We start from the raw sequence: 25546 nt of genomic DNA on the forward strand, positions 1-25546 counted from the left end.
TGATCTCCTGACATCTCTATCTTACTAAACATGTCATAAAATAACAATTCTGGACCATCCTTTCTCTATGTTGTACCCTGCCTCTGTTATTCCTCCTAAATATGTATGAATAAATGGACCATAGGGTGTAAGGCCTTCTTCAGTGACAGTCTATGGGTGTATTCACATGCCCATTGTTTAAAAAAAAGAAACATGAATATCGGCTGTCCAAAAATAGGGGCATGTCCCACTTTGTCCGTTTTCATGGCCCGACAACCCCAATACAATTCAGGGGGCGCCTCTGTTAATGGCTATTTTTCAGAAAGGCTTCCATGAAAAACGGTTCTGAGACATGGCCTGCTTAACCATCGTGTGATTATAGCCTATCCATTTAAGGTGTGTCCCTACCAGGGCTGTGGAGTTGGAAAGCCTAAGCTCTGACTCCTGCATTCTATCACACTCCGACTCCTAAGGGATAGGGGAGAACTGATTATCTATTACCACTAGAACACCATGCTTATCACTGTTTATAGTATAAGGTCAGGAGAGAACACAGGAGAGGTGAGAACTGATTAGCCATCACTAGTAGAACACCCTGCTTATCACTGTTTATAGTATAAGGAGAAGAGAGAACACAGGAGAGGTGAGAACTGATTAGCCATCACTAGTAGAACACCCTGCTTATCACTGTTTATAGTATAAGGTCAGGAGAGAACACAGGAGAGGTGAGAACTGATTAGCCATCACTAGTAGAACACCCTGCTTATCACTGTTTGTAGCATAAGAACAGGGAAGAACACAAGAGAGGTGAGAACTGATTATCTATCACCACTAGAACACCCTGATTATCAAGGAGGCAACCTTGTCATGGTGAGTGGGCCTATGCTTTTTGATAAAATTGTATACCAATGCCTCATGTACATTATACAACATAGGGGTAGGTATACTATAAATTGCGCTGAGAAGCGATGTTAATTATACTGAGAAGCAGTTATTAGATAAAAGCATAGTATTAAGGATTTGCGATCCACTTTCACTGTTAAATTTTACATGTCCTGGAGAACTGATTATCTATCAACTTTAGAACACCCTGCTCATCACTGATTTTGATAAATAGGAGCCTTCGATAGAACATAAAGTACATTTATGCTTAAAGGGGTTCCGCGTTTTTTTTTACTGATGATCTATCCTTTGGACAGATCAGTATCTGTTATGGATATACAGACACCAGATATAGTCAGGACAGTGGTTATAATGACCGTTATGGATATACAGACACCAGATATAGTCAGGACAGGGGTTATAATGACTGTTATGGATATACAGACACCAGATATAGTCTGGACAGGGGTTATAATGACTGTTAAGGATATACAGACACTCCCTGATGAAGAAATTAGGTAATTTCAAAACGCGTTGGAAGTGTTTTGGTCCGAGAAGGCATCCATCCCTAGTGTGACGTCACACGGAAGCAGCGTCATCGTGGATCACCAGCCTGGGTTTCCTCGCGCGCACGAGTCACCGGCCGGGACCGCGCTCGCTTGTAGAGGAAACCTGAAGATCGAGCTGTCACAGCTACCCTCCAGTACAAGCACCAGGAAGATTAGGAAGGATTCCGAAAGTCAGCCCATTACAGGCAAGTGACTATATATACATATACTTTCTTGATCTATACAAGTTGATAATCTATTAGATTAACCAACTTGCACTGACTCCAGACATTACTTTAATCAGTAACGGTGGACACAGTAGCGGATATCATCTAATGTGCTACATATTAAGATATTAACTATTAGCTATTATTTTACACTGTACAGTCAGCGCGGTCTATTTATTACGTTGTTCTTTGATTTGAGACACCAGATATAGTCAGGACAGGGGTTATAATGACTGTTATGGATATACAGACACAAAGTATAGTCAGGACAGGGGTTATAATGACTGTATGGATATACAGACACCAGATATAGTCCTGACAGGGGTTATAATGACTGTTATGGATATACAGACACCAGGTATAGTCAGGACAGGGGTTATAATGACTGTTATGGATATACAGACACCAGATATAGTCAGGCCAGGGGTTATAATGACTGTTATGGATATACAGACACCAGATATAGTCCGGACAGGGGTTATAATGACTGTATGGATATACAGACACCAGATATAGTCAGGCCAGGGGTTATAATGACTGTATGGATATACAGACACCAGGTATAGTCAGGCCAGGGGTTATAATGACTGTTATGGATATACAGACACCAGATATAGTCCTGACAGGGGTTATAATGACTGTATGGATATACAGACACCAGATATAGTCAGGACAGGGGTTATAATGACTGTTATGGATATACAGACACCAGATATAGTCAGGCCAGGGGTTATAATGACTGTATGGATATACAGACACCAGGTATAGTCAGGCCAGGGGTTATAATGACTGTTATGGATATACAGACACCAGATATAGTCCTGACGGGTTATAATGACTGTATGGATATACAGACACCAGATATAGTCCGGACAGGGGTTATAATGACTGTTATGGATATACAGACACCAGATATAGTCAGGACAGGGGTTATAATGACTGTTATGGATATACAGACACCAGATATAGTCCGGACAGGGGTTATAATGACTGTATGGATATACAGACACCAGGTATAGTCAGGCCAGGGGTTATAATGACTGTTATGGATATACAGACACCAGATATAGTCCTGACAGGGGTTATAATGACTGTATGGATATACAGACACCAGATATAGTCCGGACAGGGGTTATAATGACTGTTATTGATATACAGACACCAGATATAGTCCGGACAGGGGTTATAATGACTGTTATTGATATACAGACACCAGGTATAGTCAGGACAGGGGTTATAATGACCGTTATGGATATACAGACACCAGGTATAGTCAGGCCAGGGGTTATAATGACCGTTATGGATATACAGACACCAGGTATAGTCAGGACAGGGGTTATAATGACTGTTATGGATATACAGACACCAGGTATAGTCAGGCCAGGGGTTATAATGACTGTTATGGATATACAGACACCAGGTATAGTCAGGCCAGGGGTTATAATGACTGTTATGGATATACAGACACCAGATATAGTCAGGACAGGGGTTATAATGACTGTTATGGATATACAGACACCAGGTATAGTCAGGACAGGGGTTATAATGACTGTTATGGATATACAGACACCAGGTATAGTCAGGACAGGGGTTATAATGACTGTTATGGATATACAGACACCAGGTATAGTCAGGACAGGGGTTATAATGACTGTATGGATATCCAGACACTAGATATAGAGCACTATACATATATCCAGGTCAGCTCGGGCATTACAGCCACAATATGTGTAGTGTTTGTTAGGATAGAATCACACACACCGTTTTTGATGCAGTTTTTTCAGCAGTGGATTGGAACAGAATGGGAAATATAAAAGGAATGACTTTTAGGTTATACTTCTTCCTGCCGGATACACTTCTGACTTGCTCAACAAGAACTGCATCAAAACCTGCAAGTGTGATTCCAGCCTTATAGGAATATCACAGATGTGTTCAGACATCCCGCAAGGAATCGCACAGTGTGCACCTCGGCACACAAGCATCTATCAATGAGCTGGCTGAGAAGAGAGCGTGCTGGCGATAGGCTCTTACCACTGTTATCTTCCCTGTGTGCTCTCATCTCCTCCTGGTTCCGGTTCAGTGACCTCTTTGCTCCACTCCCTAGTTCCGGTAGCTCCACATCACCACAAGTGGCCGCTGTCTTCAGTGCCACTGTTCTCTATGGAGCCACATCCAAATACTGCAAACCAACAGGACTAAGTGCCGCACCACAGGGCACAGCAGCGCCACCGTGTGTACACCTCCAGTCACCACCCCTAGCTCCATGCAATGACGCCGCTCTGTCCGGTGTTGTCATCTCTCTGGTTCCGCAGCAAGCCCCTCTCTCACCCCAGTCATCCTCTCGTTTGTTCCGGCTTTCGCCTCTTGCTAGCGTCAGTTTCTCGTCTCGCTGGTTCCGGTGTCTCCTGTCTCGTAAGAAGTGCAGAGTGCTCGTTCTCGGTGCTGCTGTCACGCTCGGCTCCGGGGTGTGTACGCTTAGTCATGGCCGCAGCTCGCAGGTCCCGCTCAGACTCCCGCTGTGTCCTGCGTTTCTCCGACCGAGAACTGTACTGAGCTTAGCAGAGCTGAGAGGAATCCGCAGCCGCCCAGCATGGTAATCCCCGGGGGCTGGGTGTTGACATATGGCATGTTATGTTAGAGTAGTTGAGGGGTGTGTGGCGCTGTGTGTACCTGGTCTGCCAAACATACGGTGTCACGTGACGGGAGCTGGCCAATGAGGCGCCGTGCAAGTGTTGCGCACTCTGCAGAGCTCGCTGTGACCTGTGGAGCCGTGGATTTGTAGGGGTGTTCCTAATAGGGGTATGAAGCGTCCACAGCCCCTGACAGCTGAACCTCTCGTGGGGCCTGCCCCGAACTCCAGCTTTCTCCAGTCTCTTCTATGGCAGTCACACAAATAGTCGAGCGCCTCTACTCGGCATTTAGTCAAATTACACAAATACTTCCCTGTGTGTGTGTTTGGCATTTTTTTCCCCTTCATTTTTCCACAGTTCTGACATGCTTTTTTCAGTTTTATTTCCTCTATAGAGAATGCTTTAGAAAAACGCCAGAGCAGCCTGCGATTTTAACCCTTAGGATACCGGAGTTTTTTCCGTTTTTGCATTTTCATTTTTCTTCCCTGTTTCCTGGAGCCATTACTTTTTTATTTTTCCATTCACATATCCATATGAGGGCTTGTGTTTTGCAAGACAAGTTGTATTTTCTAAGGACACCATTTAATGTGGAATACAGTGTAGTGGGGAAAAATATTCCAAATGCAGTGGAATTGGGGGGAAAAAAAAACGCAACTCCTTCAGTTTTACGGGTCTTTGTCCCTACGGCGTTCTCTTTGCGGCAAAATTGACCTGTGACCTTCATTCTCTGGGTCATGGTTACAACGATACCACATACACTGACGAGCAAAAGGGTAACAATGTTCTGAACCATCTCTCACCATCCATTACAGCTTCGAACGTGAGACTGCCAAGACGATTGTCTATAAAATGACGGCAGTCTCATACAGAAATTGGACTTGCAACTATTTAGCATGTAATTAGTTATGCAGATTCTTTTCATGTAAGGCCTCTTGCACACAAACTTTTTTTTCCCGTTTCCGTACCTTATATTCATTTCAACGGATCCATAGAAAAAAACGGAAGGTACTCCGTATGCCTTCCGTTTCCGTTCAAAGATAGAACATGTCCTATTATTGTCTGCATAACTGACATGGAAAGTACTGTTCTATCAGGGGCCAGCTGTTCCGTTCTGCAAAAATACGGAATGCACACGGACGTCATCCGTATTTTTGGCGGATCTGTTTTTAGCGGACCGCAAAATACTGAAAAGTCATACGGTTGTGTGCAAGAGGCCTAACTGTATTGTTATTGTTAATTCAAATTTTTATCATTTTGTTAGTGTGTTCAGTAGATCCACCTGAATCCTTCCTGACATGTTTTCATGTCTCGTCTGAAATCTGTTCCCAGGTCTCTTCTGCACGTTTCCAATGTTCGTGCATACTGGTCGACTCACGTGGGTATGAATATAGCTCTTTCTTCAACTCTACCCACAAGTGTTCGATTGGATTGAGGTCTGGGGACTGTGGGGGCCAATCCAGAACCTCTATTTCATTGTCATTGAACCATTTCTTTGCCAATCCCAACGTATGCTTCAGGTCGTTGTGCTGCTGGAACACTATGTTGTCCTTTTCATACCCATAGTACTCGACTGTATGAAGTAACTTGTTTTGTAGAATACTCACATACTGTATAGCTCAGCACTGAAACCACCATCAATCCTGGTCAAGTATTAAACACCTTTGGCTGTGAAACAACTCCATATGATCAGTCTTCCTCCACCGAATTTGACAGTTCCTTCAATTTTTCGATCAGTTAGCCCCCTTTTCCCTTGTTTCTTATAGACCCATTTGCACCCATTAGAGCCCAGTCTATTGACTTTCCTCTTATTGCTCCCGTTTCCAATCTTTTACTGTCCACTGTTTGTACTTTTTTCAAAACTCAAGCTGACGCTTCTTATGACGATATTGAAGTCAAGGCTTTTTCATATTTCTTCGGGCCACCATTCCAGACTTGTATAATGCACATCGCTTGCATGGACGTCTGTGATCTCACTATTACGATGCATACAAGCCACTTCCACTTATGTGTTTGTCGCGCCATAACTGATAGACCTTGTGATGAGCAGACTTGTTGACTCCGATATTTTACCTGGACGTCCACCTCTTGGCTTTGGAATAGATGGATGGACTTTATTTTGTATTCTTCCAACTGTCATGGCACTCGCATGATGCAGTTTGGCAATTTTCCTGGCTGGTAACGCTATCGATGAGCTAGATTATGCGGTTTCTCTTTTCTTGGGAAATCCTCTTCATGGCTGCTCCTCGATTCGAACCAGGAATCAACCTAATAACACACTGAGCTATTAGGGAATGTTGTATACAAGAAGAAAAAGATTGTTCCACCACCAGGAGCAAAACAGTCAATGCAGCTACATGACAAGAATCTGCATAACTAATCATATGCTAAATAGTTCTAAGTCCAATTTATGTATGAGATAGCCAAGATGATTGTCTATAAAATAATGGCTGTCTCACACTTGAAGCTGTAGTGGATGGTGAGATATGGAGCCTGAAAGTCAAAGGTTCAAAACATTGCTACCGTTTTGCTTGTCATTGTATGTATAGGTTTTATGTCTAAATACTGAAAAAGTAAATTAGAAATTAAAAAAAAAAAAAATGTATTTTTTTAGATCACCATATTCTGACCCCCATAACTTTTTTTTTTTTTTTACAGTTGTGTGGGGACGGGACAATCTGTCGTTTTTATTGATGCCATGTTGGAAACAGCAGAGACCCGCTGGCTATGGCACCCACTGCATGCACAAGTGGGCGCCATACATGTATGGCACTGGTAGCCAAAGGGTTAATAAATCACCAGAGACACAATAAGCACAGCATGTGAAGTTGGCTGTTTTCCCCAAGAAAAAGGCGTCAAAAGCTTTAAAATTCAGGGAAAAAGAACCCAGTATAGCTGAAGTTTTTTGTACACTTCAACAGATCTGTACCTCCATACAATCCTGTCTCTGAGCTCTACATGCAGTTCTTTCCTCCTCCATGGCTTGGTTTTTGCTTTCATATTCATTGTTGGCTATGATACTTTATATCAGGGATGCCCATCCTGTGGCCCTCCAGAAAAAATACAACTCCCAGCATGCCTGGACAGCGTACAGCTATCGGGGCATGCTAGGCGTTGTAGTTTTGCAACAGCTGGAGGGCCGCAGATTGAGCATCCTTGCTTTATACAGTCAGAGATATATCTTTCCAAATCATGTCCAGTCAACTGCATTTACCACAGGAGGACTCCAGTCAAGGTGTAGAAATATCTCAAAGACAATCAAAAGACATGGGAGGCCTTCCAGAGCTATTGTCATAGCAAGCGGTCTGAATACTTATGTCCACGTGCAATTTTAGTTTTTCCTTTTTAATAAATTGCAAACCTTTCTAGAATTCTGTTTTTCACTTTTTCATTATGGAGTACTGAGTGCAGATGGACAGGGGAACTTGAAGTTTATTTTAGCAGACGGCCACAACCTAACAAAATGAGAAAAGTGTCTGAAGACTTTCCGAATGCATCGTGAATGAAACCTAGTTGTGCTTCTACTTTTGGAAAAAAAATGAAAATTAGGCAGATCTTGACAATATGAATTTTTTATTTCAAGGTACTTGTACACCTCCTTAACCAATTGTCCATAAACATCTGAAGTGAAGTTAGTAGAAACTTTGGAACCGGTCTTGATCATAAATTTCCTACCGTTTTATATCTGCAACTCCCATGTAGAGCTATGTGTTGCCATTAGGGAAGAGTGAAGCGAGCTTTGGATCCTAGACTTCGGTATTTGATGACTAAACTGGAAAACCATTTTAAAATGGGTATCCGTAGTCTGGTTCGGTACCAGCTGGTACCTCGGTACAGAAGCTGATTTTGGAACCAAGTTTCAAAATGGTTTTCAAGTTGAAAAATCAAATCCCGAAGTTGAATTTGCCTCGCCGGAGCCCATGTATGGAGATGAATCTCCATACAGCATTAAAACAAAGTTTTGACCAAAGCTACTCCGGATCTAGGATCTGAAGCTTGCTAGACTCCCCCATAGTTGCCATGGTAAAAAACTACAGTACAAATCTTTTTAGGATTGGACTGCACAAGGTTTGTCACCATGTAGACACAAATATTCATAAGAACTGTGTACGCAAATACAAATTTCTAATCACAACTATGAATTTCATTTCCATTCGCAGTGCACTGGGACTATAAAATTAAATTTGGGCATGAATATGACCTTTTTACTTATGGACCTGCATCAGTTCCCTAATAAAATAGTGTTATTGAATGTCTATCCTTCTTTTACGAGCCTGAGCAAGGCCAAAAATGCTTGCATTGAATTAAAGGGGCTGGCCACTTTCTTTCAGTCTATTAAAGAGGTATTCCGGTTTAATGATTACATTTATTTATTTAGACAATAGGATGTTGAACAATTACCTAATTAACATCTATTAAAAATTTTGCTCACAGACCTTTATTATATCTGTGCATTTGCTCTCCCTCAGGGTCCATTCACACGTCCGTAAGTGTTTTGCGGATCCGGCACTATAATAGAAAATGCCTATTCTTGTCCGCTATTGCAGACAAGAATAGGACATGTTCTATTTTTTGGCGGAGCCGCAGACCGGAAGTGCGGATGCGGACAGCACACTGTGTGCTGTTCGCATGTTTTCCAGGCCCATTGAAAATGAATGGTCCGGGGGTGGACCTATTCATATGGACGTCTGAATGGAGCCTAAAGAAGGTACAGTCTGTTTTAGTGCTGTAAAATGAATTCATAGGAGAGCTAGATAGGACTAAACATGGTGTCAGTCGTGTGAGCTGTCATGTGACCCGACTTTTGGTTAACTGCCCAGGTATCTAACAGGTGAATAGTAGTGTATTGGGGAGCAAAACATGTCTGGTATATACAGTATTCCTACCTGCAGATCCTTATGCAAATCTTTATTAACAACATGAAAACATCACTTAGAGACAGGCAGCCATTTTACCAATTAATACAGACAGGCACACAATGATGTAGTTACTGTAATAACCACAATTAACATCATGATTCCACCACTAGTCTTGTTTCCTGTGTGCTAACCCAGCACATGTATGTCATGTAACACTGCCTACCGAATGTCAGTTTTCGGTCATTTGTCAGTTAGGATGCATTACATGGGACTGATACATAGGCTACATCATTCTTCTGAATATAGGGGTCCACTGCCTGATATAAGGCCTGCACAATATATCGCAATCGCAATAAATCGCCATATTGCAGTCGCCAATTGGCCGACCCAAAAATGCTGCAATTGTATTACCATATTTTTCGCTTTATAAGACTAACTTTTTTTCCCCCAAAAGTGCGGGGGAAATGGCAGTGCGTCTTATAAAGCGATGGTTGACTTTTTACGTGGCTGACACGGATGTATCGCCGGCGATACATCAGTTACAGTGCGGGGAGGGAGGAGGGGCTGGAGGCAAGTCGTTATTTTAATGAACAAATGTTCTTCTATTTATTCTGTTTATCTGTTCTGTGCAGTGCTATTAAGAAAATGGCAAGTTTTGTATTTTGTACTTTTGCAGTAATGCAAATATGTTATTTAATTTAGTAAAAGATGTTTTATTTTGAAAAACACTGCATTTCAGTTCTTGAGTTAAGCATAACTACATTTCAGCATTATCAGTAATTTCTGTGTGCTTTTGCCTTGAAAATCCAAGCAAATAGACCTCTAGCACAATTCCCTTAAAATATCGCATCGCATATCATTATCGCAATTTTTAGGGCCCTAATCGCACAAAATTCCCATATCGTGCAGCCCTAGTATATATGCAGAATTTTAAATGCTTATATATATATATATTAAAAAAATTGTCTGATTTCCTATTATATAAAAAAAATACCTGGAATATCCCCTTACTATGTGACTCCTAGTGTGCATTACATGGCACTTGCTAGTATATCTTTATTTCATATTCTTTTTGTAGATTATTGAAGCCAAGTCCCCAACCACCACCTCCACTACTCGGCACTTGAAACAAAGTGGCCAACCCTTTTAAGCAGTTATGCTTTTGTATAGCTGGTATATGTAGTGCATTGTAAGTAAAAGAGGAGCCTCCTGCAGGCATTTTTTATTCCCATCCTCACTGTAGAGTGAGCTTTTCTGGTAATGTTACATTAGTGAATTGCGCTGTTGGAGGTGTAGCTTTCCTTTACATCCTAAAGGGCTTCTGTCACCCCCCCATTGTGCAATTTTTATTAGCTATTTGCTAATGCCAGCTGAGTGCAATCATATATGTCCTACCTTTTTCTGTGGCTTTTTCTCCAGCTGGCCCGTCTGCTGCTGAATTACCGCGCCTGCACCGCAACGTTCCTCAATCGGCACAGGCGTACTGAGTGAAGGATGCGTGCTTGCCAGCTCCTTCCTCAGTGCACCTGCGCCGATGACGTCAGCCTACACCCGGAAGAGAAGACTGCTGATTATCGCTGATGCCAGCAGTCTTCTCTTCCGGGTGTAGGCTGACGTCATCGGCGCAGCCGCACTGAGGAAGGAGCTGGCAAGCGCGCATCCTTCACTCAGTACGCCTGTGCCGATTGAGGAACACTACGCGCAGGCGCGGTAATTCAGCAGCAGACGGGCCAGCTGGAGGAGGAGAGCGCTCGCTGGCCCTGTCTATCAAGAGGAGATGGTGCGTGTTTATAGTCCGAGGATGCGGCGGCTACCAGCAAGTAACCGCCCAACTTGCTGGTAGTGAAGAAATTTGCATATAATAGAAGTATGATTTTTACAAGAAATAAGCCACAGAAAAAGGTAGGACATGTATGATTGCACTCAGCTGGCATTAGCAAATAGCTAATGTGGGCTAATGAAAATTGCACAATGGGGGGTGACAGAAGCCCTTTAGGCTATCTTCACATCTGCATTAAAGTCTCCATCAGGGTCCTCCGTTGCAGATTCTGAAAAAATGTAGGGACTGTTGTCATGTAAAGTGCTCAGCTCCCTAACAAAAGCCTGATACACCCCTATAAAATCAGTTTCCTATAACAGAGCAGAACAGCGGAAATGAATAGCGTTGTTGTGTGAACATTGCCTAAAGGCAATTAAGCAGATGATTGTCAGGAAGGAAGTGTTCCTTCCCAGTAAAGCCTCATTCACACATCAGTGTTTCACGTGTGCTGTACGTGTTCTCCGCGGACAGCACACGTTCCCATTCACTTAAGGGTCCATTCACACGTCTGTTATAACACTCCGTTTCCGTTCTGATTTAAATCGGAACGTTTTTTCGGATCCATTAATTTCGATTGCCTCTGCAAAAATGCAGACACCAATCATAGTGCTGTCCGAATCACGGAATCCGTTCCGTTTTCCTATTTTCGAGTATGCGGATCCTGAAAAAATATTAAGCTTGTCCTACTTTCTGTCTGTTTTTCGGGTCCGTTGTCCATTCAGGTCAATGGATCCGCATAAATGAGATGACATGCACAAAACCATCCGAATGTCATCCGATTTTGCGGATTCGTTGACAGGAAAATGGATAAAAAAAATACGGAATAATGGAAACACGGAACGGATTCGCAAGCACGTAAAAAAACGGAAGGTTGTACTGAAAAACGGATCCGCAAAAAAAAAAACGTTTATCTGGAAAGGTAAAAATACTGACGTGTGAATGGACCCTTAATGTGTGTATTCAGACATCAGTGTTCTAGCACGGTCCGTGGTTTTATCACGGATGCATGCTCTATTTTGTCCGTGTTCACTGATCTATAACGCCCATTTTAGTCTATGGGTCCGTGAAAACCACGGATGCCATCCGTTGAGCATGGACATGGACGTGTGATTGAGGCTTAATTGTCTGCTCGTCAGTGAAGGAGACCTCTCCATTTAAATGCAGCGATCTCCTCCACAGTATGGGGCAGAATGATCGCTAATGCCATCACTCATCCCCATACAGAATCATCGTTTGCCAGCACAGTTTACACAGCACAATCTGCTGCCGGCAAACGATGATCTAGGTGACTGCAGCAACTCCTTATTACCAGATGAACGAGCATTTCGCTTATTCATCAGGTAATCGGAGGCACCTTTACATTGGCAGATAATCGCTAATAAGCTTTCCTGCCAAAGCATGTAAATGATTATCTGCCCAATTCTCAGCCAGTGTAAAGGGGCCTTTAGTTTGTATAAGCTAGAGCCTTTTAAATTTACTGTAAAATCCTTTATGCAAAATATACTTGTTTATTAATTCTATTTTAATGTAATTATCAGGCGGAAGGTGATGAAAATTGTCGTTCTAAAATCCTGAAGTCTGATGAAAATGGAAGACCAGGAGAAACAAATCTTCAGGTATCTGGTTTGCAGCCTCTCTAGACTCCCCAGAGCTCATTTACTAAGACAGTCAATTATTGATAGTCTTTTTTGTTCATTTTACGCCAGACATTTTATTCGTTTTTAATGGATGTTTTTTTCTCTGTCATGTTAACCTAGCCTATAGCAGGAATAAGGGGCTGTTCACATCTAGTTTTTGCTGTACCTCAAGCGGATACGTTTAGACATTAGACAGTAAAAACATGCACAAACGTATGCAATTTTGTGGTTATCCTTTTTTTAAAAAATTTTTATTTGAACTTATGCACTAGGGCTGCAGCTATCAACTATTTTTGTAAATGAGTATTCCATCGATTAATCCAATGATTAATAGAGTACTCGAACAACAAAAAACTAATTAAAAGAACGTTTTTCTTAATAAAAACTCATCAGCTTCCCCCCCAGTGCCCCCAGCTTGGCCCCTCCCCCCCCCCCCAGTGCCACCAGCTTGCCCCCCCCCCCCCCAGTGCCACCAGCTTGGGCCCTCCCCCCCGGTGCCACAAGCTTGCCCCCCCCCACAGTGCCAACAGCTTGCCCCCCCCCCACAGTGCCACCAGATTGCCTCCCCCCCGTGCCACCAGCTTGGCCCGCCACCAGCTGCCCTCAGTGTCACCATCTCCCCCTTCTAGCCATGTCACCAGCGCCATTACTTACCTTTCCTGTAGGGCGCCGCTCCACGGCTTCTCCATCTTCTCTGCGCGCTGCACTGCCATCCTGATGTCACACAGCATCGTGTTTGCATTTGCATCAAGGATTTTTTCGATTCAAACAAGTAATCGTTTCAGCCCTAGTATGCACTTGACGGATGTTCATATGTTTCAATATGTTGGTGTCTGGTTTTTTTTGGTTTTTTTTTAACAAAAAACATATACAATTTTATGAAACTTTCTTTTTTTAAATTAAGATTTGAAGGCATTATCTGAAAAAAAAACGGATACGTTTAATGCCTTATTCACACAGTCAGTGTTCGGTCAGTTGTTTTGTGCCAAAACCAGATGCTGCTCTAAACAGAACAGGTGCAGATCTTTCCCTTATACCTGATGTCTGTGGAGGCTCCAGTCCTGTTTTTTTTTCACTGATGGAAAACCTTGACGTTTGAATAAGGCCTCATGCACACGACCGTTGTGTGTTTTGCGGTCCGCAAAACACGGATTGGCATCCGTGTGCGTTCCGCACAGGTTATCTGCCTGTGGTCGGTGGGGGTTCGACTCCGGGCACCCCCACAATTAGCTGTTTGAAGAGACGGCAGTGTCCAATGGACAGCGCTGTGCTTGGTAAGCTGAGAGGAGGCCGCAGCACTCACAGGAGCAACGCAACTTCTTCATAGAGTTGAACAATGGGGGAGCCGGGAACACACTGAACACGTACCGATGACCTATCCTGAGGATATGTCATCAGTATTGAACCCTTGCACAGCCGCTTTAACCCCTTCCCGACATATGACGTAATACGTCATGGCGGCAGGTGCGTTCCCGCATTTTGACGTACTATTACGTCATGGTGATCGGGCGGGCACCAGAGCGGTGCGCGCCCGATCACTGCAGGGGCCCGGCAGCCCCTGATAGCCGGGCCCCTGCTGTATCAGCCGGCATCGCTGTACAAGCCGATGCAGGTGGATTAACCCCTTCTATGCCACGATCAGCACTGACCGTGTGATAGAAGGGATTTGCGGCGGGTGAGGGAACCCATCGGGTCCCCGCGCTGCTGTGGTGGGGACCCGATCGGTGAGAAGGCAGCCCGATGCCGTGCAGAGGCTGCCCAATGCCTTGAACGGCATTGGGACCTGCCTTCTACGGATGCTGACGAGATCCAGCCTCAGGCTTGGTCTCCTAGGCAACCTGTGTATTTCTCAGTGTAATACACTAACAGGCAATGCATTACAATACAGATGTATTGTAATACATTGCAGAGGAAAACACCCCCAAAAGTAAAGTCCCAGAGTGGGACAGAAATAAAGTTTAAAAAAAAAGTCAAAAAGAGTTTTTAATTACAAAAAATAACGTTTCAAGTAAAAAAAAAAAAAAAAAAAAGGGAAAAACGCCCCTTTCCCCTGATTTTATATAAAAGAAAAAAAAGAAAGAAAACGCACACATATTAGGTATCGCTGCGTCCGTAACGACTGGCTCTATAACTATATCACATGATCCACCCCATTCGATAAACACCGTTAAAAAAATAAAATCTGTTTTAAAAAAAGCCATATTTGTCACCTTACATTACAAAAAGTGCAAGACCAAGCGATCAAAAAGGCGTATGCCCCCCAAAATGGTACCAATAAAACAGTCACCTCATCCCGCAAAAAAAAAAGCCCCTACATAAGACACTTGCCCAAAAAATAAAAAAAACTATAGCTCTCAGAACCTGGAGACACTAAAACATCATTTTTTTTTGTTTCAAAAATGCAATTATTGCTTTAAAGTGAAAAAAAAAAAGTATACATATTAGGTCTCGTCCGTAACAACCAGCTTTATAAAAATATCACTTGACCTAACCCCACAGGTGAACACCGTAAAAATAAAAAAATAAAAACTGTGCCCAACATCACCTTACATCACACAAAACACAAAAATTGCAACACCAAGCGATCAAAAAGGCGTATGCCCCCCCCAAAATAAGACTAATCAAACCGTCACCTCATCCCGCAAAAAATGAGATCCTACCTAAGACATTTAGTCAAAAAATAAAAAAGCTATGGCTCACAGACTATGGAGACACTAAAACATAATTTTTTTTTGTTTCAAAAATGCTATTATTGTGTAAAACTTAAATAAATACGAGAAAGTATACATATTAGGTATTGCCACGTCTGTAACGACCTGCTCTATAAAAATATCACGTGACCTAGCCCCTTCATGTGAGCGCTGTAAAAATAAATAAATAAAAACTGGCAAAACAACAAATTTTTTTGGTCACTTTGCCTCATAAACTGTAATAATGAACAGTAATGGCCAGTTCGCATTGTTCGCCCACGAACATATGCGGGCTGCAATCTTTTTTCACAAGTCCGGCGAGGCACAGGTAAGCCCTGTGAAAAAAGATGGCAGCCCGCATATGTTTGCGGGCGAACAATGCGAACTGGCCATCACTGATAATGAATGATCAAAAAATCATATGTACCCAAAAATGGTACCAATAAAACCGTCAATTCTTCCTGCAAAAAATTAGCCCCTCCACAAGACGATTGGCAGAAAAATAAAAAAAATATGGCGTTGAGAAAATGGAGACACAAAAACATTTTAATTTTTTTTCAAAAAAGCTTTATTATGTAAAACTGAAACAAAGAAAGTAGACATATTTGATATCACCGCATCCTTAACAACCTGCTCTATAAAAATAGCGCATGATATAACCTGTCAGATGAACGTTGTAAAAAATAAAAACAGTGCCAAAACAGCAATTATTTTTGTTTCCTTGTCTCACAAAAAACGTAATATAGAGTGATTAAAAAACAGGTCAATGTGTTTTGGGGTGTATTTTTACATATACCCATACTGTGTGTGAGAAATATCTCTGTAAATGACAACTTTTAAATTTTTTTTATACAAAGTTGTCAATTTACAGAGATATTTATCTCACCCAGCATGGGTATATGTAAAAATACACCCCAAAACACATTGCCCTACTTCTCCTAAGTACGGCGATACCACATGTGTGACACTTTTTTGCAGCCTAGGTGCGTAAAGGGGCCGAAAGTCCAACGAGTACCTTTTAGGTTTTACTGGGTTGCTCACAATTTAGTCCCGCCCAAAATGCCAGAACAGTAAACACACCCCACAAATGACCCCATTTTGGAAAGTAGACACCCCAAGATATTCTCTGAGGGGCATATTGAGTCCATGAAAGATTGAACTTTTTGTCACAAGTTAGCGGAAAGGGAGACTTTGTGAGAAAAAACTAAAAAAAAATCAATTTCCGCTAACTTGTGCCAAAAAAAAAAAAAACTTCTATGAACTCGCCATGCCCCTCATGGAATACCTTGGGGTGTCTTCTTTCCAAAATGGGATCACATGTTGGGTATTTATACTGCCCTGGCATTTTAGGGGCCCTAAAGCGTGAGAAGAAGTCTGGAATCCAAATGCGTAAAAAATGCCCTGTGAAATCCTAAAGGTACTCATTGGAATTTGGGCCCCTTTGCGCACCTAGGCTACAAAAAAGTGTCACACATGTGGTATCGCCGTACTCAGGAGAAGTAGGGCAATGTGTTTTGGGGTGTATTTTTACATATACCCATTCTGTGTGTGAGAAATATCTCTGTAAAATGACAACTTTGTATAAAAAAAATGGGAAAAATTGTCTTTTACAGAGATATTTATCTCACCCAGCATGGGTATATGTAAAAATACACCTCAAAACACATTGCCCTACTTCTTCTGAGTACGGCGATACCACATGTGTGACACTTTTTTGCAGCCTAGGTGCGCAAAGGGGCCCAAATTCCAATGAATACTTTTAGGATTTCACAGGGCATTTTTACGCATTTGGATTCCAAACTACTTCTCACACTTTAGGGCCCCTAAAATGCAAGGGCAGTATAAATACCCCACAAGTGACCCTATTTTAGGAAGAAGACACCCCAAGGTATTCCGTGAGGGGTATGGTGAGTTCATGTAAAATTTTATTTTTTGTCACAAGTTAGTGGAATATGAGACTTTGTAAGAAAAAAAAAAATCTTTTTCCGCTAACTTGTGACAAAAAATAAAAACTTTAATGAACTCACTATGCCCATCAGCGAATACCTTAGGGTGTCTACTTTCCGAAATGGGGTCATTTGTGGGGTGTTTCTACTGTCTGGGCATTGTAGAACCTCAGGAAACATGGCTCAGAAAGTCAAAGTGCGTAAATTCACATTTTTGCACCATAGTTTGTAAACGCTATAACTTTTACCCAAACCAATAAATATACATTTATTGCATTTTTTTTTTTTATCAAAGACATATAGAACAATAAATTTAGAGAAAAATTTATATAGAAATGTAGTTTTATTTGAAAAATTTTACAACAAAAATCTCATTTTTTTGCAAAAATTTTGGTCAATTTCGATTAATATAAAAAAAAAAAGTAAAAATGTCAGCAGCAATGAAATACCACCAAATGAAAGCTCTATTAGTGAGAAGAAAAGGAGGTAAAATTAATTTGGGTGGTAAGTTGTATGACCGAGCAATAAACCGTGAAAGTAATGTAGTGCAGAATTGTAAAAAGTGGTCTGGTCATTAAGGGGGTTTAAGCTAGGGGAGCTGAGGTGGTTAAATGGAAAATCTGCCAAAAAAGTGAAATATCATCTCCATTTTTCTTTAATTCTTGTGGAACACCTAAAGGGGGGTTTTTCCACTATGTAAGCCCCACAAAGTGACTTCAGACCTGAACTGGTCCTTAAAAAGGTGGGTTTTGGAAATTTTCTTAAACATTTTAAGAATTGCTTTTACAATTCTAAGCCTTCTAACTTCCTAAAAAATAAAATGACATTTACAAAATGATGCCAACATAAAGTAGACATATGGGGGATGTTAAGTAATAAATATTTTATGAGGTATCACTTAATGTTTTAAAAGCAGAGAAATAGAAATTTATAAAATTGCAAATTTTTCAAAATTTTTGGTAAATTTGGGATTTTTTTTTCATAAATAAAGGTGAAGTATATAGACTCAAATTTATGACTGTCATTAAAGTACAATGTGTCACGAGAAAACATTATTGGAATGGCTTGGATAAGTAAAAGTGTTCCAAAGTTGTTACCACATAACGTGACACATGTCAGATTTGCAAAAAATGGCCTGGGCAGGAAGGTGAAAACTGGCCTGGGGTAGAAGGGGTTAAACAAAGCATTTTTTTGATTTGTTGGCCTTTTTAGGTCAGTGGCCTATATGAAAAATCCAGCTTGCTGTGGGTATAGTTTTTTGGCAGTTTTCAGAACTTGAAAAACATGTTAGAAATGTAAGCAAATAAAAAATTGCCACCAAAAAAACTGTATTTAATCTCATGCTTTCTTCTATGCGTACATGTATTTAGGCAGAGCTACAGAAGTTCCGAGCTCGTTGGATGTCTGAACTTGCTCCAGGAGTGGGTTCTGAGGTAGAGGTTCAGTCTCGCAAAGGAACAGTGAGAGGACCTGTTGGAAAGACCCAGGATACCAAAGGAAAACAAGAATGTGCTACGGAGGAGAAGGTAGTCTGTATTCTTCCTGCTGTGTCTGTCTCATTCGGGAAGAGTGCAAAGATGCCCCTTTGCTATGCTCTCATGTTGATGGAGATAATGGATACTGACTTTTTTGTATGATATATTTCTTCATTTTCACAAACAGGCAAGAGAACTTTTTCTTAGAGCTGCAGAACAGGAACAAAATGGGGCACTCTATGAAGGTACTTGTTATATTTGTTTTCTACCTTTCTAAAATCTGAGTATCTGAGATCACAGTATGATAGAGGGAGAGAAGCTGAGCTCTGTGATATATAGGTTTATGGAGCAGGATTTCTATGCAAAAAGCAGGACTCCTAGGAAACACACCCTACCCACACACACAGGCTGATTGTCAGCTCTCCCTCTATCAGAGTGTATACTCAGAAAGCTGTCAATAACTTTGTGTGGCCGGGATACTCTGGACTCCTGCTGTCTCTTACTAGTCCAGTTATACAGTAAACAGTATAACAAAGATAAGGCCATTATTAATAAAGAAGAAAAGAAAATTGGGTTCCATTTTATCACCTAGTATATATATTAAAAAGATTAATAAACCCAAACCAATATTTAAATACTTTAAGGCCTGAAAAAGCCTTATTGATCAGACACTTTGTGATCTAGAGCATGTAACAGTCCTAACTTTTTTATTTATTAGACTACCAAAACTATTTTTGTGATGTTTTTTTACATGACACTTAGTGCTTTTTTTGTTTGTTTTATTCGTATTTAGTATTTTAATTACCGTATTTTCCATTATGCCCCATGACAGCACCTGTGAGAGATCCTCCCCCTTCCAGACAGGAAACAGGAACTTCCCAGATCTTTAAAAGGGTCCTCCATACTTCATTCCTCAGTTTCTTCCTGTTTCCTGTCCATAAGACAGGGGGATGGATCTTTCCCGGATCTGTTAGGGGGCTTTTTATCTTACCTAATGGAGGTTCCTGACGGCGTAAGACTCCACTAGGAGCCGCTGTTGAAGTCCGGTTTTTTATTCCCTTTTTTGCCATGGGGGGGGGGGATCCCTGACAACCACCTCGTTCCCTTCATCCTGTAGGCTGGGCGAAGTTCCGGTGGGAAAGGGATGCGTCCTCACCTGGCTCACCGGTCGGCAAGTTCCTATAGGCCCTGTTTCCGATGCGCCGGAAGTGACGTGTATGTTCCACGTTGGACAGGGAAGGGGAGGGGCTGAGAAAACATGGCGGGCGGTGCACGGCCTGAAAAAAATGGAACGCCTGCCAGCCATCACGGAAGGTGGTGTAGCAGCAGCGTGGCAAGTTCATAGGAACAGCCAGTTATTCCTTCCGGATTCCCCTTGGATGCGCAATCAATATGCTGGAAGAAGTACAACAGCACAATGAAAAACAGGAGCAACACTCCGAACCCGGCATGGTACTCTTTGGGGGTAAGAGGGGTTGTATCCCACAGTCTCCTTTAGAGGAGATTATTTTGTGTTTCTGGTGTTTTGATGCAGGTTAAGGAGGCCCCCAGGAAGGCTACCCAGAAGATGAAAGGCAGAGAGTGTGGGATATGCAAAAAGAAGCTTAATCCGTCTTACCCCAAGACATGTCAGCCCTGCCTGAATAGATTGGTAGTGGAGGAATCCTCATCCTTGTTTCAGAATATTCAAAATCTGGTCAAGATGGAAGTCCGTTCCTCAGTGGAACAATTTAAGAAGTCGCTTCCTGGTTCTGCTAGGCAGAGGAAGGCTCAAGTGGCAGAATCAGCTTTTACTGAGTCATATTCGGAGAAGGAGGGGGTATTAGAAAGTTTAGATTCCTCTTCTGAAAATCTTATGGGAAGGCCCCTGTTTAAAGTATAAGACACGGACCTTCTATTAAAAGCGACAAGGTCCACTATGGAGACTAAATCAAGACAGAAGTTAACCGCTTTACGTCCGCCCATAGGATATAAACGTCCTATGGGTGGACGTCTATTTCTGAACGGACGTTCCAGAACGTCTTTTCAGAAAGTGCAGCTGCACGCTAATCGTGCAGCTGCTGATCGGGTTGCCCGCTGTCAGTGACAGCAGGGCAACCCTAAGACAAGGCAGGGACAGTGCCCAGGTGTCCCTGCCTTCTAGATCGCTGCAGACACAGCGCTCACCGAGCGCTGTGTCTGCAGAGAAGGAAGCGCTGTGCGCTTCCTGTTCCGGCCCGGCGGTCATGCAATTTTTGTCACCTTGCATCACAAAAGGTGCAACACCAAGTGATCAAAAACGCGTATGTCCCACAAAATAGTACCAATAAAACCGTCACCTCATCCCGCAAAAAATGAGCCCCTACATAAGAAAATCTCAAAAAATAAAAAAACTATAGCTCTTAGAACATGGAGACACTAAAACATCATTTTTTTGGTTTCAAAAATGCTATTATTGTGTTAAAGTGAAACAAATAAAAAAAAGTATACATATTAGGTATTGCCGCGTCCGTAAAAACCAGCTCTATAAAAATATCACATGACCTAACCGCTCGGGTGAACACCGTAAAAAAAAAAAACTGTCAAAACAAGCAATTTTTGTCACCTTGCATCACAAAAGGTGCAACACTAAGTGATCAAAAACGCGTATGTCCTACAAAATAGTACCAATAAAACCGTCACCTCATCCCACAAAAAATGAGCCCCTACATAAGAAAATCTCTCAAAAAATAAAAAAACTATAGCTCTCAGAACATGGACACATTAAAACATAATTTTTTTGTTTCAAAAATGCTATTATTGTGTAAAACTTTAATAAATGAGAAAAAGTATACATATTGGGTATCGCCACGTCCGTAACAATCTGCTCTATAAAAATGTCACTTGACTGAACCCCTCAGATGAACGCTGTAAAAATAAATAAATAGAAACTGTGCTAAAACAACCAATTTTTTGGTCACCTTGCCCCATAAAGTGTTAAAATGAATGATCAAAAAATCATATGTACCCAAAAATAGTACTAATAAAACTGGCACCTTATCCCCTAGTTTCCAAAATGGGGTCACTTCTTGGGAGTTTCTACTGTAAGGGTGCATCAGGGGGCTTCAAATAGGACATGGCATCTAAAAACCATGTGGAGTTCCTTTTCTTCTGCGCCCTGCCGTGTGCCCATACAGCAGTTTATGACCACATGTGGGGTGTTTCTGTAAACCGCAGAATCTGGGTAATAAATATTGAGTTTTGTTTGGCTGTTAACCATCGATGTGTTAAAGAAATTTTTTTATTAAAATGGAAAATCTGCCAAAAAAGTGAAATTTAACAATTTGATCTCCATTTTCCTTTAATTCTTGTGGAACGCCTAAAGGGTTAACAAAGTTTGTAAAATCGGTTTTGAATACCTTGAGGGGTGTAGTTTCTACAATGGGGTCATTTATGGGGGTATCCACCATGTAGGCCCCACAAAGTGACTTCAGACCTGAATTGGTCCTTAAAAAGTGGGTTTTGGCAATTTTCTTAAAAATTTTAAGAATTGCTTCTAAACTTCTAAGCCTTCTAACGTCCTAAAAAAATAAAATGACATTTCCAAAATGATGCCAACATAAAGTAGACATATGGGGAATGTTAAATAATAAATATTTTATGAGGTATCACTTTCTGTTTTAAAAGCAGAGAAATTGAAATTTAGAAAATTGCGAATTTTTCAAATTTTTGGGTAAATTTTTTTTTTTTTCATTAATAAAGGTGAAATATTTTGACTCAAATTTATGACTATCATGAAGTACAATGTGTTACGAGAAAACAATCTCTGAATGACTTGGATAAATAAAGGCGTTCCAAAGTTATTACCACATAAAGTGAGATATTAGGCCTGGTCAGGAAGGGGGCAAATGGCCCAGATGGCAAGTGGTTAAAGGGGTTGTCCTGGATTTGAGACCTTTGTCCTATAGTACTGCAGTGTCACACACATCAACAACACCCATGTCCTACCTGATGAACTTACTTCTAATGCCCCCTTTTGCTCCAATAAATTCTCTGCCGGAAGTGAAGGTTTTCTTTCACTCAGTGACGTACCAGGTCCCTTGCAGAGGAGGAAAGCTTCCTCTTCCGCTGCTCAGAGAGCCCGGTGACGTCACTGCCAGCCTAGCTAATTATGCAAAAGGCTTAAAAGAAGATGTACAGTTGCAAGAAAAAGTATGTGAACCCTTGAAATGATATGGATTTCTGCACAAATTGGTCATAAAATGTGATCTGATCTTCAGCTAAGTCACAACAATAGACCATCACAGTCTGCTTAAACTAGTAACACACAAAGAAATAAATGTTACGATGTTTTTATTGAACACACCATGTAAACATTCACAGTGCAGGTGGAAAAAGCATGTGAACCCCTAGAGTAGACTAATGACCTCTCCAAGAGCTAATTGGAGTGATGTGTCAGCCAACTGGAGTCCAATCAATGATATGAGATTGGAGGTGTTGGTTACCGCTCCCTGCCCTACAAAAAACACACACCAGTTCTGGGTTTGCTTTTCACAAGAAGCATTGCCTGATGTGAATGATGCCTTGCACAAAAGAGCTCTCAGAAGACCTATGATTAAGAATTGTTGACTTGCATAAAGCTGGAAAGGGTTATAAAAGTATTTCCAAAAGCCTTGCTGTTCATCAGTCCACGGTAAGACAAATTGTCTATAAATGGAGAAAGTTCAGCACTGCTGCTACTCTCCCTAGGAATGGCCGTCCTGTAAAGATGACTGCAAGAGCACAGCGAAGACTGCTCAATGAGGTGAAGAAGAATCCTAGAGTGTCAGCTAAAGACTTACAAAAGTCTCTGGCATATGCTAACATCCCTGTTAGCGAATCTACGATACGTAAAACACTAAACAAGAATGGATTTCATGGGAGGATACCACAGAGGAAGCCACTGCTGTCCAAAAAAAACATTGCTGCACGTTTAAAGTTTGCACAAGAGCACCTAGATGTTCCACAGCAGTACTGGCAAAATATTCTGTGGACAGATGAAACCAAAGTTGAGTTGTTTGGAAGAAACACACAACACTATGTGTGGAGAAAAAAAGGCACAGCACACCAACATCAAAACCTCATCCCAACTGTGAAGTATGGTGGTGGGGGCATCATGGTTTGGGGCTGCTTTGCTGCCTCAGGGCTGGACGGATTGCTATCATCGAAGGAAAAATGAATTCTCAAGTTTATCAAGACATTTTGCAGGAGAACTTAAGGCCATCTGTCCACCAGCTGAAGCTCAACAGAAGATGGGTGTTGCAACAGGACAACGACCCAAAGTATAGAAGTAAATCAACAACAGAATGGCTTAAACAGAAGAAAATACACCTTCTGGAGTGGACCAGTCAGAGTCCTGACCTCAACCCGATTGAGATGCTGTGGCATGACCTCAAGAAAGCGATTCACACCAGACATCCCAAGAATATTGCTGAACTGAAACAGTTCTGTAAAGAGGAATGGTCAAGAATTACTCCTGACCGTTGTGCACGTCTGATCTGCAACTACAGGAAACATTTGGTTGAAGTTATTGCTGCCAAAGGAGGTTCAACCAGTTATTAAATCCAAGGGTTCACATACTTTTTCCACCTGCACTGTGAATGTTTACATGGTGTGTTTAATAAAAACATGGTAACATTTAATTCTTTGTGTGTTATTAGTTTAAGCAGACTGTGATTGTCTATTGTTGTGACTTAGATGAAGTTCAGATCACATTTTATGACCAATTTGTGCAGAAATCCATATCATTCCAAAGGGTTCACATACTTTTTCTTGCAACTGTACATCTTCTTTTAAGCCTAATATTGCTACAACATCTGTGGCTAGATCACTTAGTCTGGTTAGGGGAGTTAGAATCTCATATCGCTAACAGAACCCCGAGGGATCAGTTGTTGGAAGCAATACCTACAATGTTAAAAGCTGTAGGCTTCATTTTGGATGTGTCGGCTGACGCTCTAAGGTTATCTGCTAGAGCAGCTTCATTATCAAACTCGGCCAGAAGATCCCTTTGGCTGAAGGGATAGAAGGGAGATGTCGCTTCTAAGTAAATTCAGTAAAACCAGAATGACCACTGTAAGGAAGGTCATGTCAATTCAAGGTTTAAAGGGGTTCTGCACTTTGTATTAACTGATGATCTATCCTCTGGATAGATCATCAGCATCTGATCGGCGGTGGTCTGACACCCGGGACCCCCGCCGATCAGCTGTTTGAGAAGGCAGCGGCGCTCCAGCAGTGCCGCGTCCTTCTCACTGTTTACCGCCGGCCCAGTGACGTTACGACTAGTATCAACTAGCGTGGGCGCGGCTAAGCTCTGTTCACTTGAATGGAGCTTAGCCCCGCCCACACTAGTTGATACCAGTCGTGACGTCACTGGGCCGTCGGTAAACAGCCCTTTCTCTTTCAGCAGTACACCTAAAAGGTTCAGAGAACTCCCAGGCAGACTTCCAAGTTCAGTCAGGGCGAATGGTGCCTTTGCCAGGAAGTGTTCAACCAAATAGTGCTTCTGTGGGGGACCCTGTCTATAGACCTTTTTGCAAGTGTGCAAGAGGTTTTTTTCTCTCAACCCAGAGGATCAGGCCCAATGGATAGATGCGCTGTCTCAACCTTGGGGCAGGGATCTGGTTTATGCTTTTCCACCCCTTAATCTTTTACCCAGAGTAATCCAGAAAATAAGGAGGCAACAGTAATCTTAATAGCCCCCTATTGGCCAAAAAGAGTATGGTTTACTTGGTTAAGGAAGCTGTCTCTTTCAGATCCTTGGATACTTCCATAAAGAGAGGATTTGTTATTCCAGGGGCCCCTTCGTCACCCCGAGATGGGGAAGCTTCATTTAGCGACCTGGATATTGAGAGGGAATTCCT

At 41.8% G+C, this 25546-nt stretch overlaps 2 protein-coding genes across 6 annotated transcripts in view; one reads left to right on the forward strand and one right to left on the reverse strand.

The window, feature by feature from the left end:
- The window catches only part of CILK1 (ciliogenesis associated kinase 1), a 39524-nt gene extending 35714 nt beyond the window's left edge, over nt 1-3810 (reverse strand). For 3 of the 4 annotated variants that reach the window (XR_005778293.1, XM_040428558.1, XM_040428556.1), the window contains exon 1: nt 3668-3810. The gene's annotated coding sequence lies outside the window, so the exon portion shown is untranslated. The remainder of the gene's footprint in view (nt 1-3667) is intronic. The other variant, XM_040428557.1, reaches the window with a different exon arrangement.
- A 201-nt stretch (nt 3811-4011) lies between these two features.
- Nucleotides 4012-25546, forward strand: part of FBXO9 (F-box protein 9) — a 63641-nt gene continuing 42106 nt past the window's right edge. The window contains exons 1-4 of one of the 2 annotated variants that reach the window (XM_040428560.1): nt 4012-4229; nt 12480-12557; nt 18585-18740; nt 18877-18934. In XM_040428560.1, coding sequence (XP_040284494.1) covers nt 4227-4229; nt 12480-12557; nt 18585-18740; nt 18877-18934 — 295 coding nt within the window. In that variant the 5' untranslated portion in view covers nt 4012-4226. The remainder of the gene's footprint in view (nt 4230-12479; nt 12558-18584; nt 18741-18876; nt 18935-25546) is intronic. The other variant, XM_040428559.1, reaches the window with a different exon arrangement.

The sequence above is a fragment of the Bufo bufo genome, chromosome 4, assembly GCF_905171765.1.
Source record: "Bufo bufo chromosome 4, aBufBuf1.1, whole genome shotgun sequence".
Taxonomy (NCBI): Eukaryota; Metazoa; Chordata; class Amphibia; order Anura; family Bufonidae; genus Bufo; species Bufo bufo.